The sequence below is a fragment of the Podarcis pityusensis genome (genome assembly GCF_964106645.2).
Source record: "Podarcis pityusensis genome assembly, chromosome: 2".
Classification (NCBI taxonomy): domain Eukaryota; kingdom Metazoa; phylum Chordata; class Lepidosauria; order Squamata; family Lacertidae; genus Podarcis; species Podarcis pityusensis.
In genome coordinates this window covers 68,556,504-68,581,707 of record NC_138029.1, presented here as the reverse complement: position 1 = coordinate 68,581,707, position 25,204 = coordinate 68,556,504, and the positions used below count along the sequence as shown (strand labels likewise).

The 25,204-nt window shown below is 42.7% G+C and overlaps 2 protein-coding genes across 4 annotated transcripts; one reads left to right on the top strand and one right to left on the bottom strand.

The window, feature by feature from the left end:
- Window positions 1-1,740: 1,740 nt before the first annotated feature.
- On the top strand, window positions 1,741-24,837 carry LOC308467608 (ovomucoid-like). Of its 3 annotated transcripts, none has more exons than XM_080989351.1 (4): window positions 1,741-1,861; window positions 3,081-3,109; window positions 5,555-5,664; window positions 6,532-6,744. In XM_080989351.1, exons 1-4 carry the CDS (start codon window positions 1,807-1,809, stop codon window positions 6,584-6,586), a joined length of 249 nt encoding a protein of 82 aa, XP_080845477.1. In that variant the 5' UTR covers window positions 1,741-1,806; the 3' UTR covers window positions 6,587-6,744. The 3 variants fall into 3 exon arrangements, with proteins under 3 accessions (XP_080845477.1, XP_080845478.1, XP_080845476.1); XM_080989352.1 differs by lacking the exons at window positions 3,081-3,109; window positions 5,555-5,664; window positions 6,532-6,744 and adding exons at window positions 22,016-22,044; window positions 22,794-22,903; window positions 24,671-24,837 and having other exon boundaries at window positions 1,771-1,861; XM_080989350.1 differs by lacking the exons at window positions 1,741-1,861; window positions 3,081-3,109; window positions 5,555-5,664; window positions 6,532-6,744 and adding exons at window positions 20,636-20,755; window positions 22,016-22,044; window positions 22,794-22,903; window positions 24,671-24,837.
- Window positions 11,378-14,917, bottom strand: LOC308467643 (ovomucoid-like). Its single transcript, XM_080989374.1, has 4 exons — window positions 14,790-14,917; window positions 13,873-13,901; window positions 12,921-13,030; window positions 11,378-11,607 (listed from the first exon to the last, which is right to left on the bottom strand). The coding sequence occupies exons 1-4, from the start codon at window positions 14,842-14,844 to the stop codon at window positions 11,553-11,555; spliced, it is 249 nt and encodes an 82-aa protein (XP_080845500.1). The 5' UTR covers window positions 14,845-14,917; the 3' UTR covers window positions 11,378-11,552.
- Window positions 24,838-25,204: the final 367 nt, after the last annotated feature.

The window sequence follows — 25,204 nt, the reverse complement described above, 5'->3', positions numbered from 1 at the left end:
TGAGTCAAACAATCAGCAGAATCTTCTCCCATTCGACTATGACATTTCTGAGTTCTGGCAATTGAGTTCTGCAGATTAAAAACTCCCCCAAAAACACCTGTACACAGCCAGGTGATTAGAGACTGAGACTAGGACCCACCCCCCTGACATGATACATTTCTTTTCTTTTCTATTGATTTTTAATAGAAGAAAATAAAAAAAAAAAACAGAGAGAGAAATAAGAGAAAAGTACACATTGAAAATTCAGTTGCCATCATATGAATTAATGTTAATGAAATGGGATTTCTCTCCTCCTTGCTTTCCCCACCTGGGTGCATATGCCCAGTTGCCCAGTTCATTCAGGACATCTTTGAGAGGCAGCAGCCATCTTGTTTTAGTGAGAGAGAAAAGCAGAAGAGCCAGTGTGGTGTAGTGGTTGAGAGCGGTAGTCTTGTAATCTGGGGAACCGGGTTCGCGTCTCCGCTCCTCCACATGCAGCTGCTGGGTGAACTTGGGCCAGTCACACTTCTTTGAAGTCTCTCAGCCCCACTCACCTCACAGAGTGTTTGTTGTGGGGGAGGAAGGGAAAGGAGAATGTTAGCCGCTTTGAGACTCCTTAAAGGGAGTGAAAGGCGGGATATCAAATCCAAACTCTTCTTCTTCTTCTTCCTCAATTTCACAGGTATTGTTCCACAAGGAAATCTCAACAGAGCAGAGAAAATAGTGTCCATCCTTCAGCCTTTTCCACTGGAAGGCAACTCAACTGCTCATCAGAATATCCGCTTATGGCAGGGAAAGGCAGGAAGTACCCCCATGTTGTGCAAACATCTGATAAAGTGTCAGGCTTCAATCCTATTCACTCTTCCTTGAAAGAGAATCCTTACTTCATAAGGCTTAATGCTGAGTAAAATGCATAGGATCAGGGGAAGCTCCTTTGAGCGACAAAGTGGAACATAGCTCTGCCAAGATTTGGAACCCTCCAAACTCTCCAGACCCAAGGTCCAGACTTTCTCTTGCCAGCTTCCTGTTTCCAAAATTGGCCAAGATGTGGGATCATGCCCGTGTCTCTTCCATTCCAGCATCCTGTTCTCACAGCTGACAACCAGATACCTATGAGATGCCTGCAAGCAGGACCTGAGGGTAAAAACACTGGACCCACCTGCTGTTTTCCCAGTAACTTGTATTCAGAAGAAAATGGCCTCAAACAATGGAAATCCAAGATGCTCACGCCATACATTCATGGCTTGTTTTCTCCTATCAAGCAAATCTTGTTTTCTCTATGCTTGTTTTCCACTTCTGTGGTTTTAAACAATTGAAGATAATAAGTGTGTTTGACGTATATAATGTGTTTGTATTGCTTTCTGGGACAACAATACCTCTTTTATTTTATGACTTACATGCTGAACGAGTAAGGCTCCTTTGTTTTTCTTTGTGCTAAAATGATTGCCTTTGGTCAAAAGAATCCCAACATTTCTAAAACTGTTTTGTTTGTACCTCATTTTTTGTGACCTGTAACAGCAATGTCATCATTCCATCATAAGCCGTATTTCCTAAGGATCTGGTTGCCAAATATTTCTTGCACACACGGGGAATGTGCACTTAAGGGGAACCATTAAAACTGGCAGAAAACATTGCAGTCCTGTATAATCACATTTGCACGTGTAAATATTTCTCAGAAATTGGGAGATTTCATCATCAAGGCTGCAGAAACTTCCATAAATACATGGAAGAGATGCCATACCTCATTGTAACCAGTGGGATCTGAAAAGCATCAACTGCTTGGAAAAGCACTAAGAGGCCAACAGATCCAAACCCACCAGCAAAATCATGAAGCCAAGCAGCTTTCTCCTCCTCACTCTGATGGTCTTCTTTTTGTACTCAGGTGAGTCGTATTTCATATTGCAAAAGTTCTCTTTCTCGGAGAGGTGTAGGGACCAAACAGTCCATAGACTATTCATGTCTTCAGATGAGTGTAGGAAGGCTCCACCTGTGTTAATTAAATCCAGTTAAAATCTCCCTGCATACCTTGGTATTCAATGTCTGAAAGCTAAATGAAGGAGAGGACATTGGTCAAACATAGGGACACACATCCCCCCAAAACACACACATACACACACACACACACACACACACACACACACACACACTTGAGCCTTTCCCACATTCATTTGAATACTGAAACATGTCTATTCTCAAGGTTCCTTCTACATGAAATGATACATGTCAGGAGGAACCAGAATGAATGTCTTGCCATGTGAGATTCACAATCCATCAGGGCTCTTCATTCCAGATAGTACCCAGCACTTTCCACCCAATAGGAACCTCTTTGTGAGGTGAGACTTCAAACATTAATGCCCCCTGAAGCTACTACCACCACACACCATGCTTCCTTCACAATCTCCACATGGCTCTTGTAAGATAAATAGTGAACTTGGGAACAATTCTAAACACACACGGCACCACAGCTGGGTAGTCCACTGAAATAAAAAAAACTGGTACCCAGTTAGCTAGTAAATGAATCAGTATATTCAGTTATTCCTATTTAACTGATTACACCATTTTCCATTGATTTGATTATCTTCCAATCCATGCCCTGTGACATTTAAAGTAAATTGCATATTTCCAAGCCACATTATGGGTGTACTTTCAGGATAACAAAGGATGTAGAAGATACAATGCTCATTTTTTGTTCCTAGAAATAACTGTTCTAATATGAACTGTTATTCAATATACAGTGGTGACTCGCAAGACGAAATTAATTCGTTCCGCAAGTTTTGTCGTCTTGCGATTTTTTTCGTCTTGCGAAGCACGGTGTCGGGAAAGTTTTGGAAAAGCTTCAAAAATCACCAAAGTCTTTAAAAACCTCAAAAAAGGCTACCACACCGCGTTCTATGAGTTGCTCCTCGAAGTCAAGTCGCAACTGTATTAACGGTGTTAAGAAAAAGGAAACAAACTTGCAAGACGTTTCCGTCTTGCGAAGCAAGCCCATAGGGAAAATCGTCTTGCAAAGCAGCTCAAAAAACAAAAAACCCTTTCGTCTTGCGAGGTACCACTGTATGGATTTTCTTTATAACTTTACATTTTCTGTGTTTTGCTTCTAGATGTTGCTGTTAAAGCATCATGGGAAGCGGTAAGTGCAAAATATTATGATAGTGTTAGGAAAATATTCTTTAAGAAAAAGATAAAAGTTCCTTGAAGCTTTAAAGAGGGTTCCAGAATTTTGTTTAGTGTGTGCGAGTGGCACTCTAGGCTTGATTGTTGTCAGCTGGAGGTACAAATAAAGGGAGGAAGTTGAAGTTTGCAATTTCCACATGAGGAAAGCACACACACTGTCTGGTCCTGGGGGCTAACCCAGAGGCGAGGTCCGAGTCCAGTCCGAGGTCAATGGTGCAAAATGACGGCAGTCCGTAGAAGTCGAAGCTGGGTGCAGGGCAGGGCATCGGGTGAGGTCAGGAGCTCCAGCAGGGAAGTTAGGCTGGTACTGACAACCAATGATGTTGCTCCCACAACCTGGGCCTGCGCTGGCTGGCTTTTATCTCCCCCAAGGCATAGGGCAGCCCCGATCCACAGGAGACTCGCCTCTCCTAGCCTGGAGGTGAGCATTCTTCCTGCAGGAACTTAGTTCCCTCCGCCTCTCTGCCCTGAGCCTCTGCAGCTCAGGAGAGGCTGGAGGGTTACCGGACCCAGAAGCAACCTCAGCTTCCTCTGACAGGGCTGAGGGTGGAGCACCTGCAGGCCATGGGTCCTCCATCCCCTCAGGAGCCAGAGCAGACTCAGCTGGTGCCTGCACCGGAGGATCCAGCACAGGTGAGGACCCTTCAGGCTCATGCCCCAGCCCCAGCTCAGCTGGTTCTGGAAGCGGGGAATCCTGTGCAGGCTGGGATTCCTCAGGTTCAGCATCCAAATCCGAATCCCAGGCCATCACACTGTCAGTACACATGCTGACAACAAGGTTGGAAGTAAGACCATGTGTGCTGCTGATACTGTGAGTTTTGCTGTGTCAGGATTGTTAATTACTGGACTGAGATTATACCGTGCTGGAGAGATAAAGAAGGAATGTAAATAGCTTGTATATAATAGTATCAGAAATGCTTGTGCAACCCGCCAAGCAATAAAGAAGCTCTTGACTGTGGATTTGAGTATGACTCCTGTTCTTGTCCTCTGCCTCCGGGGAAAACTCAGCTACAAACAGTAAGAAGTGGCTTACCGAGATGCCACCACACAAGCAGAAAAGCGCAGCGGAAGTGTGTGGGCGGTAACCCCTAATAGATAGAACATGAAAGTGGCATGGAGTTAAGAAAAGTGAATTTATATTTACTGTGGATTTTTATTATATTTTCAAATGGAATTAAAAACACAGGCAACAGAAACATATATGCATATATATAACAGAAAAGAGCTCTTCCTCCCCCCCCCACACACACACTTTCACATTAGTTCCAGTTGCTATTAGTCCCAGCTTGTGTCCTGCAGTAGCCTAGTGGGGTTATTTTATTATTATTAGACAGACCACCCAAACTTGCAGGCATATTATTTAGCCACAGTCTTATGAAATCAGGAATAATAATATTCTTGAGAACTGGCAGGATTGGACTCTCACTGTGGATTTTTAAAGATGTATTTTAAAGCAACTGTAAAATGTGTTGAGTATGAAACCCCTGGATCTACCCACCTGTAATCTGCAAATTCCGTGTCACAATGTAAAAAAACTTTGTACCTGTTTTAACCCTGCAGCATTTTAAACTTTTAAAATGTCTTGCATGAAACCCCGGCATTGACCGTCTGTAATTCAACAGGTTTAATCCCCCATATAGGGGTTATAATGTAACCAAATCTCATGCCTTGACGATGAAAGTTTTGGCATTTTTATTTGGCAATGCAAGTCTGTGATATTCTGGAGATTAATAAAAATCAGCTCTGGATCAGGTGTTTTGGGGTCCAAATCAGTCTGGAACAAAGCAGGCCTAATTTAGATAAATCAGAGCCACAATTTGGATGGGGTGGGGTCCATGCACTACCCCAGTAGAAAGCTGTGTGTGGCCACAGGGTGCCAGAGTTTCTGGTTCTTCTGGATACAAGGTCCTGTAAATCTCCAAGGCTCCTAAACACTGGACTGCTGTGTGGAGCTGGCAGAGTCCAAATGGCAAAAAATAATCCACGTTCCCTGCCAAGAGCTGGGAGAGCCTCAGATGGGAGTACCTTTCTGCCCCTTTCCAGCCTGTTAATAGTTGGGAAGAGCAATACTAACTAAAGCAAAACAGAGCTGAAATTCTCTTCCTACAAACTGAATACAGGAATCACACACACACACACACATGTCATGTCTGGGAGCATCAACCCGTCTTTGGAAGAAGTGGTAACTCGGGTTGAATATGGAACAACATTATCACGCAGTTCACTGCTTGGCAGGATGACAAACCAGCTTTTCCTCTGCTTGAATGCATATCTTAAATTAACACTTGGTGTATTTGTCATCTGTGCCTCATTATTAGGCAAGTCATAGTCAGAAAGGCCTTGCAGTCCAGAGGTCAAGGGGAGAGGAGCCCTTATTAAGTGCTGTGTCCTTTTTCTTCAGAAATATTGCCAAGGGTACCCAAAAGTCATATGCACTGAGGAGTACCGTGCCCACTGCGGTTCTGATGGCAAGACCTATAGCAACCGGTGTCACTTCTGCAATGAATATATGTGAGTATATCATTTTGTTGTCGTTTAGTTGTGTCCGACTCTTTGTGACCCCATAGACCAAGCACGCCAGGCACTCCATCTTTCCCAACATCAGGGTCTTTTCCAGGGAGTATTCTCTTCTCATGAAGTGGCCAAAGTATTGGAGCTTCAGCTTCAGGATCTGTCCTTCCAGTGAGCACTCAGGGATGATTTCCTTCAGAATGGAGGGAACCATAGAATTGTAGAGTCGGAAGTGACCACAAAGATCATCTAGTTCAAACCCCTGCAATGCAGGAATTTTTTAAATTTTTTTGCACAATGTGTGTTATGTGTTGCATATGAGGCCCAAATGAACATGTGAGCAGAACTAATCTACACCTCCAGGGAGAAGAGGGGAAAGGGCCAGAGGATGCTGCTGAGAGCCCCAGCGCTGCACCTTGCCAGGCTGGCCAGGAGGGAGACACGCCTCTTCCGCCACCCGCCTTGAATTTTAAACTCAAATGGGTTCACATGCACCACCCTCCTGACAGTACTGTTGTTGCTGCTGCTAAGTGGGATCCTGTGGGAGGAGAGGGCAGGGGAAAGATGCCCAAATCGGTTCTATGTTCTGTGACACAGATCAACAATGAAGGGTGGAGAACACGGGTCTTCCACCAAGTGGTGGAGCTGAAAAGATCACTGGTCCATCTTGTTCGATATTGTCTAGGCAAATGGCAGAAGCTCTCCAGGGACTCAGGCATTATTCTTCCATAGCCCTTTCCCTCTCCAGGACTTAAGGCAATGATGAACTTAGTTTTCCCACCTATATAGTATTTATCTTTAATGAGTTATAAGGAAACTTACATGTTATGAATTCTCATATTTATTTACTTCTTTTTTTCTCATCAGCAAAAGTGGAAGAAAGTTGAAACTGAAATACTATGGAGAATGCAGAAAAGCTTAAGATGCACATGACTATGAAACATCTACAAAAGAAGTCCCATTTCTCTTTAAGCTTCACTCATCGCATCACCACAAAAAAATCCATTCTTCTCTTTGCTTATCCTCTGTGAGCCAGTGAATATCTCGCAACATCTTAATTCAGTTCATCAATAAATAAGCTCAGCAACATGATCAAACTCCCCATACATTTACTTGTGTGTTATCTATTCTTAAACAAATTAAGAATAGAATTTATATATGTCATCCAAGCTAGTATTCAGCTACATCCTTGCACTAGTGCAAGAATTAGTACATAACACACAATCAAGGAACTGAGTTTTAAACAATCAGCCTAATCTATTCCCTCTGGACTGGAACACTTCTGACTGCAGACAATGGATTTCTGCAGATTAAGAAAACCCCAAACCACCTGTTGACAGTCAGGTGATTAGTTAGACATTGATGCTAGAACCCATTACCCTGCCATGATACCTTTCTTTTCTATTGATTTTTAATGGAAGAAAATGAGAAAGAGAAGCAGAGAAATAAAAGTACACATAGAAAATCCAATTACCACTATATGAATTGATATATGCCACCCAAGTTGGTATTCAGCTACATCCTTGCACTAGCTCAAGAATTAATGTCATTGCAATGGGATTTCTCTCCTCCTTGTTTTCCCCACTTGGAGGTCCCACTGTATATCCTTGATTTCTCTGGTGGATTTGGGAAATCCCCGAGGGAGGCAGGTTAGGCTGTGCAGAAGAGGACTGGACAATTTTTTCCCAAGAAGAGTCCGTTTTTATTCATCCTATTGCTCCCATAAATGTAATATTAATAGCCTCAGTAGCCCCTCCCTAATCTGATTCGAGACCAGAGACTTGCATTGTATCACAAATTGACCTGTATATAAATTGGCCTGGGATGCTCGCCCCACCCCCTGGGTGCTGGCTCCGCCCCTGGGTGCACAGCATGTGCATCGCTATGGATGCCAGAGCAGCTAGCTCCGCCTCTGCCTAGGACAACCAAACTAGGTGTCTCCAGGAAGACATCTGCCACGACCTGAAGCAGCTTGGCCAGAGAATCCTTGGTGCAGCGGGAGGGAAGTCGGTACACCAGAAGGAATCCTGTACTGCCCCTATTGCCCAACTTCCAGAACATGCACTCAGAAAACTGGGTCTTCCCAATAGGACACCCCTCCCTAATCCGATTCGAGATCAGTGACTTGCATTGTATCAAAAATTGGCCTGTATATGATTCTCGTTTTCAGAATGTGGGAATTGGGAGTCTGAAATCAGGAGACACTGTGGCCCCTTCAGAAGAAATTGCATTACCAAATTGCAGACATCTGCTTCCATAGGTTTTCATGCTAGCCACATCTAAACTCCCCACCCCCGATATATATATCTATCTGTTGGCTAGAAGTCCATATAATAAATATTTACATGTGGAAATAGGACATTACAGAAGGCAGCAATGTGATGTAGCATGCATAACAGTTCCCTTCCTGTGCAGAAACTAGGGACATGCAAGAGATATGTGGTAACTTAGGAAGTTGCATGCAAAGTAGCTTGTCTTGACCATAAGCCAAAGCAAGGCTGAAAAAAGACTCCAGTGACAAATTGCATGTCATATAGTATTTGTCAAAAAATAACAATTTATTACATGGACCTAGCCAACACTGATTTCAGATATATATATATATATATATATATTTTCCGGGGGTGGGGAGTTTAGATATGACTATCATGAAAACCTGTGGAACGAGCCTTACTGGTTCAACATGTAAGCTATAAAATAAAACAGGTATTGTAAAGGTTGTCCAAGAAAGCAATACAAACATGTTATATACATCAAACACACTTATTATCTTTAATTATTTGAAAACCCCAGAAGTGGAAAACAAGCACAGAGAAAACAAGATTTGGTGATAGGAGAAAACAAGCCATGAATGTTTGGCGTGAGCATCTTGGATTTCCATTGTTTGAGGCAATTTTCTTATGAATACAAGTTACTGGGAAAACAGAAGGTAGGTCCAGTGTTTTTGCCCTCAGGTCCAGTGTTTTTGCCCTCAGGTCTGGCCTTAGTAAAAAGTCTGTGGTAGCTGACCACTGCCAAGTTCTTTAGATATTCAGCTATGTGAAATGTCCCAACATACTGTAAACTCACATCCCTTGGTGAGCAGTATGGGTAGGAGTGGGCCCGCAGATCACCGTAGTGATTTCAGTAATTTAAAGGCTATGTTGAAGCCCAAGTGTTGAAGATGAGATGGGGACAGCCCATTGAGGAAGCTTTTTGGGTGTTGTGCTTGGACCACCAACTGACATACTGGTTCTGAGCTAGAGGTTGGAGTAGTCCTGTGCCCAGTTTGAAAGCATAGATCTTAAGCCAGTACAGATCAAGGGAAGTAATAGTAGTACTCTTTTCTGCCTTGGACAGACCACACCTGGTATACTGTGTCCGATTCTGGGCACCCACAATTTAAAAAGGATATTGACAAACTGGAATGTGTGCAGAGGAGGGCAACCATGATGACCAAGAGTTTGGGAACTAAGCTTTATGAGGAACAGATTAAGGAGCTGGGCTTGTTTAGCCTGGAAAAGAGGAGACTGAGAAGAGATATGATAGTCATCTTCAAATGTCTCAAGGGCTGTCACATGGAGGATGGAGCAAGCTTGTTTTCTCCTGCTCTGGAGGGTAGGACTTGAACCAGTGGTTTCAAGTTACAAGAAAGGAGATTCTGACTAAACATCAATAAGAACTTTCTGACAGTAAGAGCTGTTCGACAGTAGAAATAACTCCAATGGAAGGTGACAGACTCTCCATCCTTGGAGGTTTTTAAGCAGAAGTTAGATGGCTATCTGTCGTGGATGCTGTAGCTGAGATTCCTGCATTGCAGGGGGTTGGACTAGATGACCCTTGGGGTCCATTCCAATTTTACAATTCTATGATTCTGTGATTCTAATTAGCTCTGCACCCCACACCCCTTATCATTATCAACACAATGTATTCTGGCTCAACTGGGTGGGGTTCAATGTTAGTTGCACTCAGAGTGAATCCACTGAAGCTAATTAACTTAGGTTCATAAATTCAATTTGGTTAGAAAAAATTAAATGGGATAGCTTGCCAATTCTATACATACCGTCAAAATTAGCTCCCCTCCACCCACCCTCAATTCTCTCCAAGGGCAGTTGGTAGGTCTCATACCCTCCAACATTTCTCCCATGAAAATAGGGACATCCTAAGGGAAAGTGGGACATTCTGGGATCAAATCAGAAACCGGAACGGCTTCTCTAAATCAGGGACATCCCTGGAAAATAGGGACACTTGGAGGGTCTGAGCTCTTGGACCTGGCTATCTTCTCTATCTCCCTTCTCTCCATCTCTTACACATACACACAATCACATGCACGACAGGAAGAGAAGATGTGTGCGGTGGAAAAGATCAAACAGCCACACAGTGAAGCAGAGAGGCTGGTAACCAAACCACTGCCAGCTTATCTCCCAGTTTATGTTTGTGTCTTGCTCGATGGAGACACGGCACCTGAGAGAAAAAACAGCAGCACAAAAGGATTAGAATCTTCCCTCTCACCCTCCATAGCCCTTTCTATGTGAGATAGTTGCTTGGGCCTTTTTTCAACTGTTTCCTCTCCTTGGAGACAGGGCAGGAATCTGCTGCCAGTGCTTTTTATGACTGACTAAGCAAAGGAGATGCGCAGAAGCCCTCAGTTGTTAAAAATGCATTGGCATTATTGTGGTTGACAGGCGAAGACTGGACCTTGGGCTTGGAGAGTTTGGAGGGTTCCAAATCTTGCCTGAGCCATGCCCCACTTTGCCCCTCAGAGGTAAGGGGCAGAAGTAAGAACTCGCTTTCAAGGAAGAGTGAATAGGATTGAAACCTGACACCTTTTTTGAAGTTTGCACAGCATGGGGGTACTTCTAGCCTTTCCTAACAAAAGCGGATATTCTGATGAGCAGTTGAGTTGCCTTCCAATGCTTTCTCTCCATTCTTCTCCTAGTCCTCCAGTAGAAAAGGCAGAAAGACCTTTTCTGTCTATTTTCTCTGCTCTGTTGAGATTTCCTTGTGGAACAATACCTGTGAAAGTGAGGGGCTCTTCTGCTTTTCTCCCTTACTAAAACAAGGTGGCTGCTGCCTCTCAGAGATGGGCATATGCAGAACAGGATGATGGACCTGGTGGGTGATGGGTCTGATCCAGCAGCTGCTTCTTACGTTCTCCTTGTGCAGCAGAAGTCTCCCCTTCTCGCTTTCTCCTCCTCTGCATAAACTAACCTGCCCTGGGGATTCCTCAAATCCAGCAGAGTAACATAGGCAACACAGTGGGACACCCAGGTGGGGAAAGCAAGGAGCAGAGAAATCCAATTGCATTAACATTAATTCTTGCGCTGGTGCAATGATATACCTGGGTACCCACTTGAATGGCCTATATCAATTCATATGATGGCAAGTGAATTTTCAATGTGTACTTTTCTCTTATTTCTCTGTCTCTTTTTATTTTCTTCTATTAAAAATCAATGGAAAAGAAAAGAAATGTATCATGTCAGGGGGATGGGTTCTAGCCTCAGTGTCTAACTAATCACCTGGTGTTCTACAGGTGTTTTTTGGGGTTTTTTAATCTGCAGAACTCAATTGCCAGAACTCAGAAATGTCATACTCGAAAGGGAGAAGATTCTCCTGATTGTTTGACTCAGTTCCCTGATTGTGCGTTATTAGTAACAAACTTCAAGACCATTCTCTTGCCCAAATCATATAATATTTTTAAGAATAGATAATACACAAATAAATGTATGGAGAGTTTGATAATGTTGCTGAGCTTATTTATTGATAAACCGAATTAAAATGTTGCGAGATATTCACTGGCTCACAGAGGATAAGCAAAGAGAAGAATGGATTTTTTTGTGGTGATGCGATGAGTGAAGCTTAAAGAGAAATGGGACTTCTTTTGTAGATGTTTCATAGTCATGTGCATCTTAAGCTTTTCTGCATTCTCCATAGTATTTCAGTTTCAACTTTCTTCCACTTTCGCTGATGAGAAAAAAAGAAGTAAATAAATATGAGAATTCATAAGATGCAGCTTTCATTATAACTCCTTAAAGAGAAATACTATATAGGTGGGAAAGCTTATGCCATCATTGCTCTTTGTCTTGGGATGGGAAAGGGCTGAGGAGGAATCCTGTCTGAGACCCTGGAAAACAGCTTCCTGTCAGCCTAGCCAATATAGAGCAAGAGAGAACAATATTCTTTTCAGGTCTACCATTTGTAGAAGATCCCCCTTCTCCCGCCTTCATCGTACATCTGTGTCAAACTTCTCTAGGAGCAAATGTTCAGACTTTTCCTAGAGCAATTCCAAGATCCACATTAAGGAAACACCTAGTGTAGGCCTTTGTAATGTAGGCCTTCATAATAATGTTCTTACTATCCCCTAATTGTGGGACATGGGTGGCGCTGTGGGTTAAAACACAGAGCCTAGGACTTGCCGATCAGAAGGTCGGCGGTTCAAATCCCCGCGACGGGGTGAGCTCCCGTTGCTCGGTCCCAGCTCCTGCCAACCTAGCAGTTCAAAAGCACATCACAGTGCATGTAGATAAGTAGGTACCGCTCCGGCGGGAAAGTAAACGGCGTTTCCGTGCACTGCTCTGGTTCACCAGAAGCAGCTTAGTCATGCTGGCCACATGACCCAGAAGCTGTACGCCGGCTCCCTCGGCCAATAAAGCAAAATGAACGCCGCAACCCCAGAGTCGGTCACAACTGGACCTAATGGTCAGGGGTCCCTTTACCTTTATCCCCTAATTCCCAGATGGCTTTTTGGGTTATTTTTCTTCTGGGCCAACCCTACTACCTTTTGTGTTGTGTCTGGCCTGGTGGGATGGCAATAGAGCCCTTCTGGGCATATTTCCCCTGCCCCCCCCCATCACTCTTAGCGGGAGCAATAAGAGTGTCAGGAGGGTGGTGCATGTGAATAGCCCTCCCAATCCACTCCATTTTCAAATTCAGGGCTACCTACAGATTAGCTCTGCTCACCATGTTCCTTTGGGCCTCATAAGCAACACAAAACTCAGGGCCATGGCTTAGAACCTGACATTCTGCAAAATGATTCCTGCACTTCCCAGGGGAGGGGTGTCCCCCTGCTTGACTTTCCTTCTACATGGGTGCTGATTCTCTTTTTCTTTTCCGTTCTTTTATTTACATCTCACCATGCTTATTGCAAATATAATCATTTACTTTTTAACTTCCAACAAAGATGTCTGAGAGGAAAAAAAAGATTCCTGCACTGCATGAGGTTGGACTACATGACTCTCAGGGTCCCTTCCAACTCTATGATTCCATGATATACTCACATATATGCATTGCAGAAGAGACACTTGTTGCCATAGGTCTTGCCATCAGAACCGCAGTGGGCCTGGTACTCCATGGTGCATATTGGATTTGGATACCCTTTGCAATATTTCTGAAGACAAAGGACACAACAGTTTTAAAGGTCCTCCCCACTTAACCTTTGGACTGGAAGGCCTTTCTGATTATCACATGCCTAAGAAAGAGGCAAAGATGAGGAATGCAAATGACAAGATGAACGACACAACAGCTTCCCCACTTAACCTTTGGACTACCCATTGTGGGAGCTTCCACCTGTCAAATTATAGATCGTCAGTGCCAGGGATTTCATGCAAGACACCTTAAAGTTTAAAATATTGCAGGGTTAGAACAGGTACAATTTTTTTCATGCTGTGAAACAAAATTTGCAGACATGGTAGTCCCCTCAGAGAAGATTAATCTTGCCAAATTGTGAGTGAGCAGCTCTAGGGGTTTCATGCTAGACACATTTAACGGTTGTTTTTGCAAAAAAATACTTTTTAAAAACACACAGTGAGTGCCTGGATTCTTAAGACAGTGGCCAAATAATATGCCTGCAAGGTTGGGCGGTCTGCCTAGTAATAACTGAATAACCCCACTAGGCTACTACTGAACACAAGCTGAGACTCTCTTATAAATTGTGGGTAGCAACTGGAACTAATAATAATACCACCAACTTTTTTTTTTTTTTTTTTAAAGGGGTGGGATTAGAGATGTGAAATCCCGGGAAAAACCCAGCTCTTGTATGTTATATTTGTGTCGATGTGTTTTTGTTGCCTGTATTTTAAATTCTATTTTAAAAATTGACACATACATACACACACACACACACAGAGAGAGAGAGAATATTTTAAAATTCCAAAAGAAGTATAAATTCACTTATCTTAACTCCATGCTACTTCCATCTTCTATCATAAGAATAAATGATTTCCCACTTACCTTTTCAAATGATGCTTTAACAACAACATCTAGATGCAAAACACAGAAAATGTGAAAATTATTTCGTAAATCCATATGCTGCATAATAGTCCATTTGATAACATTTATTTCTAGGAACTGAAAAGTGGGGTGCATTGTATCTTGTACATCCTATGTTATCCTAAAAAGTGCCTTGGCAATATACAATTTCCTTCAAATGCCACTGAGCATGGATAGGAAGACAATCAAATCAATGGGAAATGGTTCAGTCCGTTAACTACACTAAATACAAATAACTATATATACTGGTTTAGTCCATAACTAACTGGGACCCAGTTCTGTTGATTTCCCTTGAGTGCCTGGCTGTGGTGCTTTGCGTGTTTAGAATCATGGCTAGGTCCACTTTTTATGTCACAAGAGCCACGTGGAGACCATGAAGAAAGGAGGGAGCATGGTAGCTTTAAGGGGCATTAGTGTTTCGAGCCTCAGTTTTCAAAAAGGTTCCTATTGTGTGAATAGTGGTGGGCGCCTTGTGTAGTGTAGAGCCCTGATGTAGAGTATCTTTATTTGATAGAGTAAATCTCACATAGCAAGACATTCATTCTGGTTCTTCCTGGCATGTATCATTTCATATATGAGGAACCTTGAGAACAGACATGTTTCAGTGCCCAAATGAATGTGGGAAGGCTCAAGTGTGTATGTGTTTTGGGGGGATGTGTGTCCCTGCCGCCAGTGTCCCTATGCTTAACAACAATGTCCCCTCCTTCCGTAAACTTTCAGACAGCGAACACCATGGTTTGCAGGGAGATTTTAACTGGATTTAGTCAACACAGGTGGAGCCTTCCTACACTCATCTGAAGACATGAATAGTCTATGGACTGTTTGGTCCCTACACCTCTCCAAGAAAGAGAAATTTTGCAATATGAAATATTACTCACCTGAGTACAAAAAGAAGACCATCAGAGTGAGGAGGAGAAAGCTGCTTGGCTTCATGATTTTGCTGGTGGGTTTGGATCTGTTGGCCTCTTAGTGCTTTTCCAAGCAGTAGATGCTTTTCAGATTCCACTGGTTATGGATGAGGTCTCGTATCTCTTCCATGAATTTATGGAAGTTTCTGCAGCCTTGATGATGAAATCTCCCAATTTCTGAGAAATATTTACACATGCAAATGTGATTACACAAGACTGCAATGTCTTGTACCAATTTTAATGGTTTCCCTTTCAATGCACATTCCATGTGTATGCAATAAACATTTGGCAACCTGCTCCTGAAGAAATATGGCTTCTGGTGTGATGATGACATTGCTGTTGCAGGTCACAAGAAATGAGGTACAAACAAAACAGTTTTACAAATGTTGGGATTCTTTTGATCATAGGCAGTTGTTTTAGTACAAAGAAAAACAAAGGAGCCTTACTCGTTCAGCATGTAAGCCATAAAAGAGGTATTGTTGTCCCAGAAAGCAATACAAACACATTATATACGTCAAACACTTATTATTTCAAATTGATTAAAACTACAGAAGTGGAAAACAAGCATAGGGGAAACAAGATTTGCTTGATAGGAGAAAACAAGCCATGAATGTATGGCGTGAGCATCTTGGATTTCCATTGTTTGAGGCAATTATCTTCTGAATACAAGTTACTGGGAAAACAGAGGGTGGGTCCATTGTTTTTGCCCTCAGGTCCTGCTTGCAGGTATCACATAGGCATCTGTTTGTCAGCTATGAGAACAGGATGCTGGGATAGAAGAGACATGGGCACGATCCACCAGCGCTATTCTTATGTTCTGATTAAACCACACTTCCGATCCTCAGAGTATTGCCCCAACAATATCTCCCCCATTTTTCCTTGGAGATTGTCCTTGAAGTGGCATATTCATTCTATTGAGATCGCAGTGGCAAGGCAAATCCTTGATACTTCTAAGGACAGAAGTCTCACAATTGTAAATGGGACTCAACGGTACGGTGATTTTGGAGAGTGCTGGTTGCATTGCCTTCTTTTTAAAAGTGTCAGGTATTTTGTACTATCTTTGCATCAGAACATAATAGTGCTTACTTCAGGTAAGCTACAGTGGCTGCAGTGGCAGGAGGCCAGCCCCACAGCTCTGGCCCACCCAATATGCCACTTCTGCATGCCGAACTTTGACTTGGACCCTCAGCCAGATCCAACAGGGCTTTTCTTCTCAAAACCTTCTGCAGTTTTGAGAAATACAAGTGGCATTTCCAGAGCATGTATATGTTATGGTGTGTGCATTTGAGCCCATGGGCAGAAGTGGAAAACAGTACATGTTGGCTGGCAGTGGGTCCAGCAGATATCGAACTGTATTTACTTCAGCAGCAATGAAATGATATCACCCTTCTCTAGAAACCCATGTGATACATTGCAATAAAGTTAACTGAGAATGTTACTGTCTTTTAATTCATTTTTATTGATTTACTTTGAAAATATCTGTTATATTTGCTATGACTTATGCTTGAGACAGTAAGCTGTTCCACGTACTATTTGCTAACTGGCTGGTTGCCAAATGTTTCTTGAATTGTGCACTAAAAGGAAACTGTTGCAACTGGTACAGGACACTGCAGTCCTCTGTAATATTCCATTTCCATATGTAAATATTTCTTGAAACTGGGAGAGTTCGTCATCAAGGCCACAAAGACTTCCTTATATGCATGGGGGAGAGGTTAGATCTAACTGCTTGGAAGAGCACTAAGAGGCTGACAAATCCACCATTACAATCATGAAGTTGCCTGGATTTGCTTCTCTGGCAGTGGTGGGGCAAGCGAGGTGCCAGTAGGGGGTGCTGTCTGTTTCATTTCTCCAATCTGGGTGGGCTGACTCGGGGGGTTAGGCGATCTTGTAGGTAAACTGGTCCCAAGTTTTAAAGGTCTTTATATGCTAATAGGAATACCTTGAACTCTGCCTGGTACCCCATCCAGGATAGGCAATGGACCAATTTCTTGGACACGGGGACTACTTACCCACAGTGCATCCATCTTGCCAGGTTTCAACCTCAGCTTGATTTTATTCATCCATTTCACCACTGCTTCCAGGCAATGGCCCAGGTACTGTACAGCCTCTCTGGATTCAGATGTTATGGCAAAGTAGAACTGAGTGTCGTCAGCATACTGATGGGACCTCACTCCGAAACTCCTATTGAGCTCTCCCAATGGAATCATGTAGATATTAAATAGCATTGGAAATAAGCAACTCCATAAAGTGGCCACAAGATGCCCCCCCCCCAAACAGTGTCCCAAAGCTTTTGCAAAGTTTTTTGCAGATACAGTCACTCTGATTCGGAAGGAGGTAGCCACAAGACGGCCCCCCAAACAGTAATCCACAGCTATTCTCGGGACTTGCCATGATACATTTCTTTACTTTTCTATTGATTTTTAATCGAAGCAAATTAAAAAAAAAAAAACCAGACAGAGTTATAAGAAAAAAATACACATAGTAAATCAATTGCCATAATATAAATTGATATATGCTATTCAATTGGGTACCCAGCTACATCATTGTGCCAGCAGAAGACTTAATGTTAATGCAATGGGATTTCTCTCCTGCTTGCTTTCCCTGCCTGGGTGTCCCACTGTGTTGCCTATGTTGCTCTGGTGGATTTGGGAAATCCCTAGGGCAGGTTAGGCTATGCAGAGGAGGAGAGAGAGAAGGGGAGACCGTTCTGCTGCACAAGGGGAATGTAAGAAGCAGCTGCTGGATCAGGCCAGTGGCCCACCAGGTCCATCATCCTGTTCTGCATATGTCCTGCATTATCCTTCCTTTTAAAAGTATCAAGATCTTTCCAAACCACTGTGATCTCAATAGAATGAATATTGCTACAAAAGTCGAATGCCTGCCCCTCTCTCTGCCAAGCGGTGGCAAAAGCCCATGGGGTCCCAGGCACCCACACAGGGTCTGTGTTTCTTTGGAGAATTGAGGATGCAGCAGAGACTGTCATGGCTTTAAGAAATATGGTTTATTAAGCTATGTACACCTTTGATCTGCATGAAGGGAGTCTAGATATTACAATTATGGGCATTTCAAGAGGGACTTGTACCCCACAGCAGTGAAGGCAGCCTTCAGTCAACCTTCCCAAGATGGATCCCAGCTCTTCTTCCTGCTTCTTCTTCCCAGCACCCTTTGCTTCCAGACAACCTTTTCCTGTCACCCCAAACATACACCCCATCACCTTGGTAACATCCACATCGTGGATTCCAAGTTGGCCCATCAACACCCAGGTTGGTATTCAACTACACCCTTGAATTAGCTCAAGAATTAATAAAAATATCTGAAGAAGTGTGCATGCACACAAAAGTTTATACCAGAACAAACTTAGTTGGTCTATAAGGTACTACTGGACAATTTTTTAATTTTTTATATTTATTTCAACTGCGTCAGACCAACACGCCTACGTACCTGAATCAAAAATTAATGTTGTTCATATTATTAATTAATGTTATTGCAATGGAATTTCTCTCCTCCTTGTTTGTGATTCAAGGACCCGCCACCCGCTTGGGGATAAGAAAGAGACATGGACACGGTATATTAGGTTAATGGGCTAAAAATGGCCACAACTTTATTGATTACAGCATGTGAGAGGTATTGGCTTAGGCATTGGATAAAATTGGATCTGACGAAAACCAGCAGCGGAATGAAAGGGAAGTGCTGCCGCAGCCACGTTTGAGCAGCAAAACTCCGCCCCAAGCCTCCAGCTGGTTGGTTGGCTGCCTGGGGGCGTGGCGCAGCAGCCAGGTCAGCTGGGCAGGGGGCTAGAACGCCCCCTGCCAACGCGGGAAACGGCTTCTGCCCACAACTCCTCCCCTCTGTAAGGAGGAGAGGCTTTTCCCCACTTGGGTGTCCTTGATTTCTCTGGTGCATTTGGGAAATCCCCGAGGGAGGCAGGTTAGGCTGTGCAGAAGAGGACTGGACAATTTTTTTCAAGAAGAGTCCATTTTTATTCATCCTGTTGCTCTCATAAATGTAATATTAATAGCCTCAATAGCCCCTCCCTAATCCGATTCAAGACCAGTGACTTGCATTGTATCACAAATTGGCCTGTATATGATTCTCGTTTTGAGACTGTCAGAATTGGGAGTCTGAAATCTGGAGACAGCTGCTTCCATAGGTTTTCATGCTAGCCACATCTAAACTCCCCCACCCCTACCCCAATATATATGAAATCAGTGTTGGCTAGGTCCATGTAATAAATTGTTATTTTTTGACAAATACTATATGACATGCAATTTATCACTGGAGTCTTTTTCAGCCTTGCTTTGGCTTATGGTCAAGACAAGCTACTTTGCATGCAACTTCCTAAGCTACTAGTTACCACATATCTCTTGCATGTCCCTAGTTTCTGCACAGGAAAGGGACTGTTATGCTTGTACATCACACCATATAGCAAGACACAAACATAAACTGGAAGATAAGCTGCCGGGGGGGGGGGGAGAGATTTGGTCACAAGCCTCTCTACCCCACCATGTGGCTGTTTGCTTCCATGGGAGGCAGTGATGTTTACCACCCTTGATGGCTTTAAAAGAGGGTTAGACAAATTCATGAAGGAGAAGACTATCAATGTGATGGTTATGCTCTACCTCCAAAGTCAGAGGCAGCAATGCTTCTGAATGCCAGTTGCTGGAAACCACAAGAGGAGAGTGTATTAACTTATGGTGTGTGTGTGTGGTTTGGGAGCTGCACGGTCAGGGAAAAAACAATGTTGTCCAGGGTTGTAAAGACTGCAGAGAGAATAATTGGGTGCACTCTTCCCACCTTGGATCAAATCTATGCTTCCAGGTGCCATAAGAAAGCTGCAGAGATAGCGCAGGATAGTGCGCACCTCAGAAATGATTTCTTTCAGCTTCTGCCTTCTGGAAGAAGGTACAGGGTTATAAAGTCTAGGACTAGCCGCCTGAGAAACAGTTTCTACCCAAATGCGATTTTGGTTTTAAATGCATTGTAAGGAGTCTGTATGGGAGTATACTGTATTTAAAAATGGGGTATCAGAGTTTTTAGGGGGCTAACCAGGTTGGGATGTCTGGAATAGCAGGCTTGTTGGGTTTTGAATGTCTTATGTAGATTTTTCAATTTCGTTGTTCTGTATGGGACAATGACAATAAAGATTATCGTATCGTACTGCTGCACTCAGGTCCTCCTTTGGGGATTCTCACATGAATTTGGCTGGCCACTGTGAAAACAGAATGCTGGACTAGATGGGCCATTGGCCTGATCCAGCAGGCTTGTCTTATGTTCTTATACCATTCTAAACAGTCATGACTTTCCCCAAAAGAATCCTGGCAATTATAGCTTGTAAAGTAAGGGTGTTGAGAGATGTTAGGAAAGCCCTGTTCTGTCAAAAGGCAACAACATTATGGATAAAAATAAATGAATAAATAAATTTCTAGAGATTTGTAAAAAAAACAAGTCTGGATCAGTCAGGGCCAAATAGGGCCTGGTTCAGGGTGACCGTCTGAAGACACAAATAAATTGGACCAATACTATGTGATATGCAATTTGTCGTTATAGTGCTTTTTCATCATGGGTTTGGCTTATGGTCAAGACAAGCTACTTCGTACACTACTTCCTAAGGTACTGGTTACCATATCTCTTGCACGTGCCTGGGTTCTGCACAGGAAAGGAACCGTTATGCTTGGTATAACACATTGCAGCCCTTTGTAATGTCCTATTGCCACATGTAAATATTTCTTGAGACTGGGAGTTTTCATCATCAGGGCCACAGAGACTTCTATATATTCAGGGCAGAGAGTCCAAACCTCACTGCAGCCAGGGAAATCTGAGAAGGATCTCCTGCTCAGAAAAGCACTAAGAGGAAGACATAATTAAACCCATCAGCACCATCATGAAGCCAGGCAGCTTTCTCCTCCTCACTCTGATGGTCTTCTTTTTGTACTCAGGTGAGTCGTATTTCACATTACAAAGGTTCCCTTTGGGGGGGAGATTTTTCTACAAATGTTCCATAAGATACTCCATCTCAGAAAGGAACCCAAAATCCATGAATTGTCCAGGTGTTCCAAAGACTGCATGAAGGCTCTTATTAGGTTGTCCACTGAATCTGATAAAATCTCCCTGCAAGCCTTAGTGCATCATTTGTGAAAGCTTGTGGAAGAATGAGGCATTGTTGTCCCACACAGGGACATGGGAACAGAGAAGCACATCTCTCATAGAATCATAGAATAGAATCATAGAGTTGGAAGAGACCACAAGGGCCATCGAGTCCAACCCCCTGCCAAGCAGGAAACACCATCAGAGCACTCCTGACATATGGTTGTCAAGCCTCTGCTTAAAGACCTCCTAAGAAGGAGACTCCACCACACTCATTGGCAGCAAATTCCACTGTCGAACAGCTCTTACTGTCAGGAAGTTCTTCCCAATGTTTAGGTGGAATCTTCTTTCTTGTAGTTTGGATCCATTGCTCCGTGTCCGCTTCTCTGGAGCAGCAGAAAACAACCTTTCTCCCTCCTCTATGTGACATCCTTTTATATATTTGAACATGGCTATCATATCACCCCTTAACCTCCTCTTCTCCAGGCTAAACATGCCCAGCTCCCTTAGCCGTTCCTCATAAGGCATCTCAAACACACACACACACACACATACACACACACACAGAGAGAGAGAGAGAGAGAGAGAGTTGAACCCTCACATATTCTTGTGAATGCTCAGATGTAACTATTCTCAAGGAAGCTTCTATATGAAATTAGTCAGTAGGAACGAGAAAGAATATCTTGTCATGTGAGATTTACTCTATCACCCTACTGAAAGCAACAGAATGGGCTTCAGTTCAGCTAGGAGATGAATGGGTATATACATGTTTTCTTTATTAGTATCGTCAACTGATTAGCTAGTTTGATTTGATTTGATTCTCTTCCCATCAACTGATCAGGGACATTTAAATTCAGCTGCATATTGCCAAACCTCACTATAAACAAACTTTTAAGAGAACAAAGGAAATGTAAGATAAAATGTATCTCATTTTTCAAATGTTTTCAAATGGAGAAGCAAGTCAGGCATTGAGTAAGCCTTTGTTTGGTTGGAGGGGAGGTTGTAGTCTCCACCTTCCCCTCCTCATTAAGGGTATCTTGTTCTCAAATGGACTATTATTCAACATGTAGATTTGCTTTGGAATTTTTACATTTTATATGTTTTCATTCTAGCCGTTGTCACCGAAGCAAGTTTTGAACGGGTGAGTGGCAGTCATTTATTCTTATTACAGAACATCATAATAACTCGCTGTCAAGATGTGTAATATTGCTTTTTCCTGCAGCTCATGGTTAAACTATAGAACTCGCTCCAACAGGAGGCAGTGATGGCCACCCCCCCTTGATGGCATTGAAAGGGATTAGACAAATTCATGGAGTAGAGGGCTACTTCATGAGAGCCAGTGTGGTGTAGTGGTTAAGAGTGGTAGTCTCGTAATCTGGGGAACCGGGTTCGCGTCTCCGCTCCTCCACATGCAGCTGCTGGGTGACCTTGGGCCAGTCACACTTCTCTGAAGTCTCTCAGCCCCACTCACCTCACAGAGTCTTTGTTGTGGGGGAGGAAGGGAAAGGAGAATGTTAGCCGCTTTGAAACTCCTTAAGGGGAGTGAGGCGGGATATCAAATCCAAACTCTTCTCCTTCTTCTTCTATTTCTACTTTATTGGAGTTTGCACAGATGGCTTTTTGCACTGCCTCTCTCCTTGCCAGTCCTTCCACAGCACAGTTGGTTGCAAGGTTTGCAGGACGCCTTTGAGTTCAGCAGATTTGCTTTGTGCAGAAATAAGACTGCGGCCCTGTCCCATTTTATCAGTACTCTTCATTTTGGGGGTGGGTGTATGCATGATTTCTTAAAACAAGAAAAACCTGATGTGCAACTAAGACCTGATTGGTAAAAGCAACCACGTGAGATTTGCCAGAAAATGGATAATACTGTAAAATTTACTCTCTCTGTAGAGATATTGTCGAGGATATCCAAAACCACAGTGCACCCTGGAACTCAATCCCCACTGTGGCTCTGATGGCATGTCATATGGCAACAAGTGTGACTTCTGCAATGCGTATATGTGAGTACAGGTTTGGTTGTGTGTGTGTGTGTGTGTGTGTGTGTATTCTGTTTTACTATTTGAAGTACTAATTTTTATATCCTTAAGATATCAATAACTTCCCTTCTTCTCTTTCCATGGTTCATCTTACATATCATAAATCCCTGCATATTTTACACAAACTATACCATTCAGTATTCCATTATTACATCCATCAAAACCTATTTACACTCTTGAATTTATCTTAATCCTGCCAGCATTTTCAGCTGTACAGTTATTTCCCATATATTCAATAAACCTTTTCCAATCTTCTCTAAATGTATGTCCTTCTTGTTCTCTTATTCTATATGTTAAGTTTGCAAGCCGCACATATTCTTTCAACTTAAGTTGCCATTCGTCTTTGGTTGGGACGTTGCTTGTTTTCCATTTTTGGGCTAACAAAGCACAGGCCACAGTAGTAGCATACATAAGTAACATTTTTTGACACCTTTTGACATCTGAATCATCCCCAACAGAAAGGACTCTGGTTTTTTTTGGGGGGGGGGTACTTTTAAATATTTTTTTCCCAATTCATTATGGATCATTTCCCAATACTCTTTTACCCTTTTACAAGTCCACCAACCTCCTCACCACTCTCTTTCCCCACCCCCAAGGAGCAGAGATGCCCCTGTCCGAAGGGCAATCGTGTTGAAGTGCCCCACCATGCCTATCACGACACAAAAGGTAGTAAGGTTGGCCCATAAGAAAAATAACACAAAGGTCCATCAGGGAATTAGGGGGTAATAAGAAAGTTATTGTGAAGGTAGGAAAGGCTTACACTAGGTGCTTCCCTAATGTGGATCTCAGAATTGCTCTGGTGAAAAGTCTTAACATACACTCTTACAGAAGCTTCTGACATGGATGAACAGTGAAAGCTGGAAAATGGGGGTGTTTTACCAAGCAGTGGTGCTGGAAAGAACATATGAACATAAGAAGCTGCCTTATACAGAGTCAGGCCCCTGGTCCATCCAGCTCAGTATTGTCTAGATTGATGGGTAGCGGCGATTGTGTTTATTAATATTGCTCTTTAGAAGCAATAGGTGAATAAAAACTGGTTCTTCTTGCCCAGTCTTCTTGCCCAGTCTTTCTTGCCCAGTCAAAAAATATGTTTCCTAAGCTTTACTAACAGAACTTGTTCCAAAACCAGACACAAAACAATAATGATACACCCAATAGTCGCATAATATCATGCGCTTGTTCCAACACAGGCCTAACATCTTATAAATATGAAATAACTTTTCCCAGAGCTGAAAACAAAGCTCTTTCTCTCCACACAGACGCCATTAGCCTGGAGACTATTTTCTCCTGGACAGGGAGTCATTAGTGGTCCTATCTCTTCAGCCCTTTTTCAGAAAAACAAAGACCAACTCACACACCTAAAATGGAGATCTGCAATTGAATACCCCATGTGATCATGATGAGTAGCAGAGATACATTCTCAGTTAATCATTTAAATGTTAGGCATTCTGCGGCTCTTTCTTAGCTTCAAGGGATTTTTCCAATGCTATGTCTTGAGCGATACACATGCAGTTATTTTAAATGGCAATGTAGAATCAAGCAATTATGCTTAACCCTTTCTCTTCAGGTTATTGGACAGGATTGTTTCTCATCCATTTCCCTTCCCTGAGAAATAGAGCAATGATGAATTTACCTTTCTCACCAATACTATTTCTGTTTAATGAGTAATAATGAAGCTTGCATCTTCTGAATTCTCATCCTGAGTTCTTGGCATTGTCTTTCCCGCATCAGCCGAAGTGGAAGACGTCTTAGACTGAGGAACCTTGGAGACTGCAGAAAATTTGACGACTAAAGAACATCCACAAAAGAAGGTCGATTTCTCATCATACCCTGTTCATGCCATCTCCAGGAAGAAATTCATTATTATTCCCTCTGCTTATGCTCTGTTCTGCTATCCAATGAATATCTTGCAATGTCTTCATTTGATTTATCAATAAATAAGCTCAGCATTATAAACCTCTCCATACATTTATTTCTGTATTATCTACTTTTTAATTTATTATGTGATTTGGGTGAAAGAGAGATCTGGAAGTTTGTTACTAATAATGCACAATAAAAGAACTAAGTAAAAAAAATCAGCAGAATCTACTCCCTTTGGATTGTAACACTTCTGACTTCAGGCAATTGATTTATGTAGATTAAAAAAACAAACAAAAAAACCCCCACCTGTAGCCAGATGATTTAGTTAGACATTGAAGCTAGAACCCATCACCTTGCCATGTTACTTTTTAAATTTTTTTTATTGATTTCCAATAGAAGAAAAGG

Excerpts from the sequence above, each read along its gene's own strand:
- LOC308467608 (XM_080989352.1), top strand. The coding sequence starts at position 1,807 with ATGAAGCCAAGCAGCTTTCTCCTCCTCACTCTGATGGTCTTCTTTTTG. Across the intron at positions 22,045-22,793 it reads CCGAAGCAAGTTTTGAACGG|AGATATTGTCGAGGATATCC; the intron begins GTGAGTGGCAGT and ends CTCTCTCTGTAG. Across the intron at positions 22,904-24,670 it reads GACTTCTGCAATGCGTATAT|CCGAAGTGGAAGACGTCTTA; the intron begins GTGAGTACAGGT and ends TTCCCGCATCAG.
- LOC308467643 (XM_080989374.1), bottom strand. The coding sequence starts at position 14,844 with ATGAAGCCAAGCAGCTTTCTCCTCCTCACTCTGATGGTCTTCTTTTTG. Across the intron at positions 13,902-14,789 it reads GGTCTTCTTTTTGTACTCAG|ATGTTGTTGTTAAAGCATCA; the intron begins GTGAGTAATATT and ends TTTTGCATCTAG. Across the intron at positions 13,031-13,872 it reads TTAAAGCATCATTTGAAAAG|AAATATTGCAAAGGGTATCC; the intron begins GTAAGTGGGAAA and ends CTTTGTCTTCAG.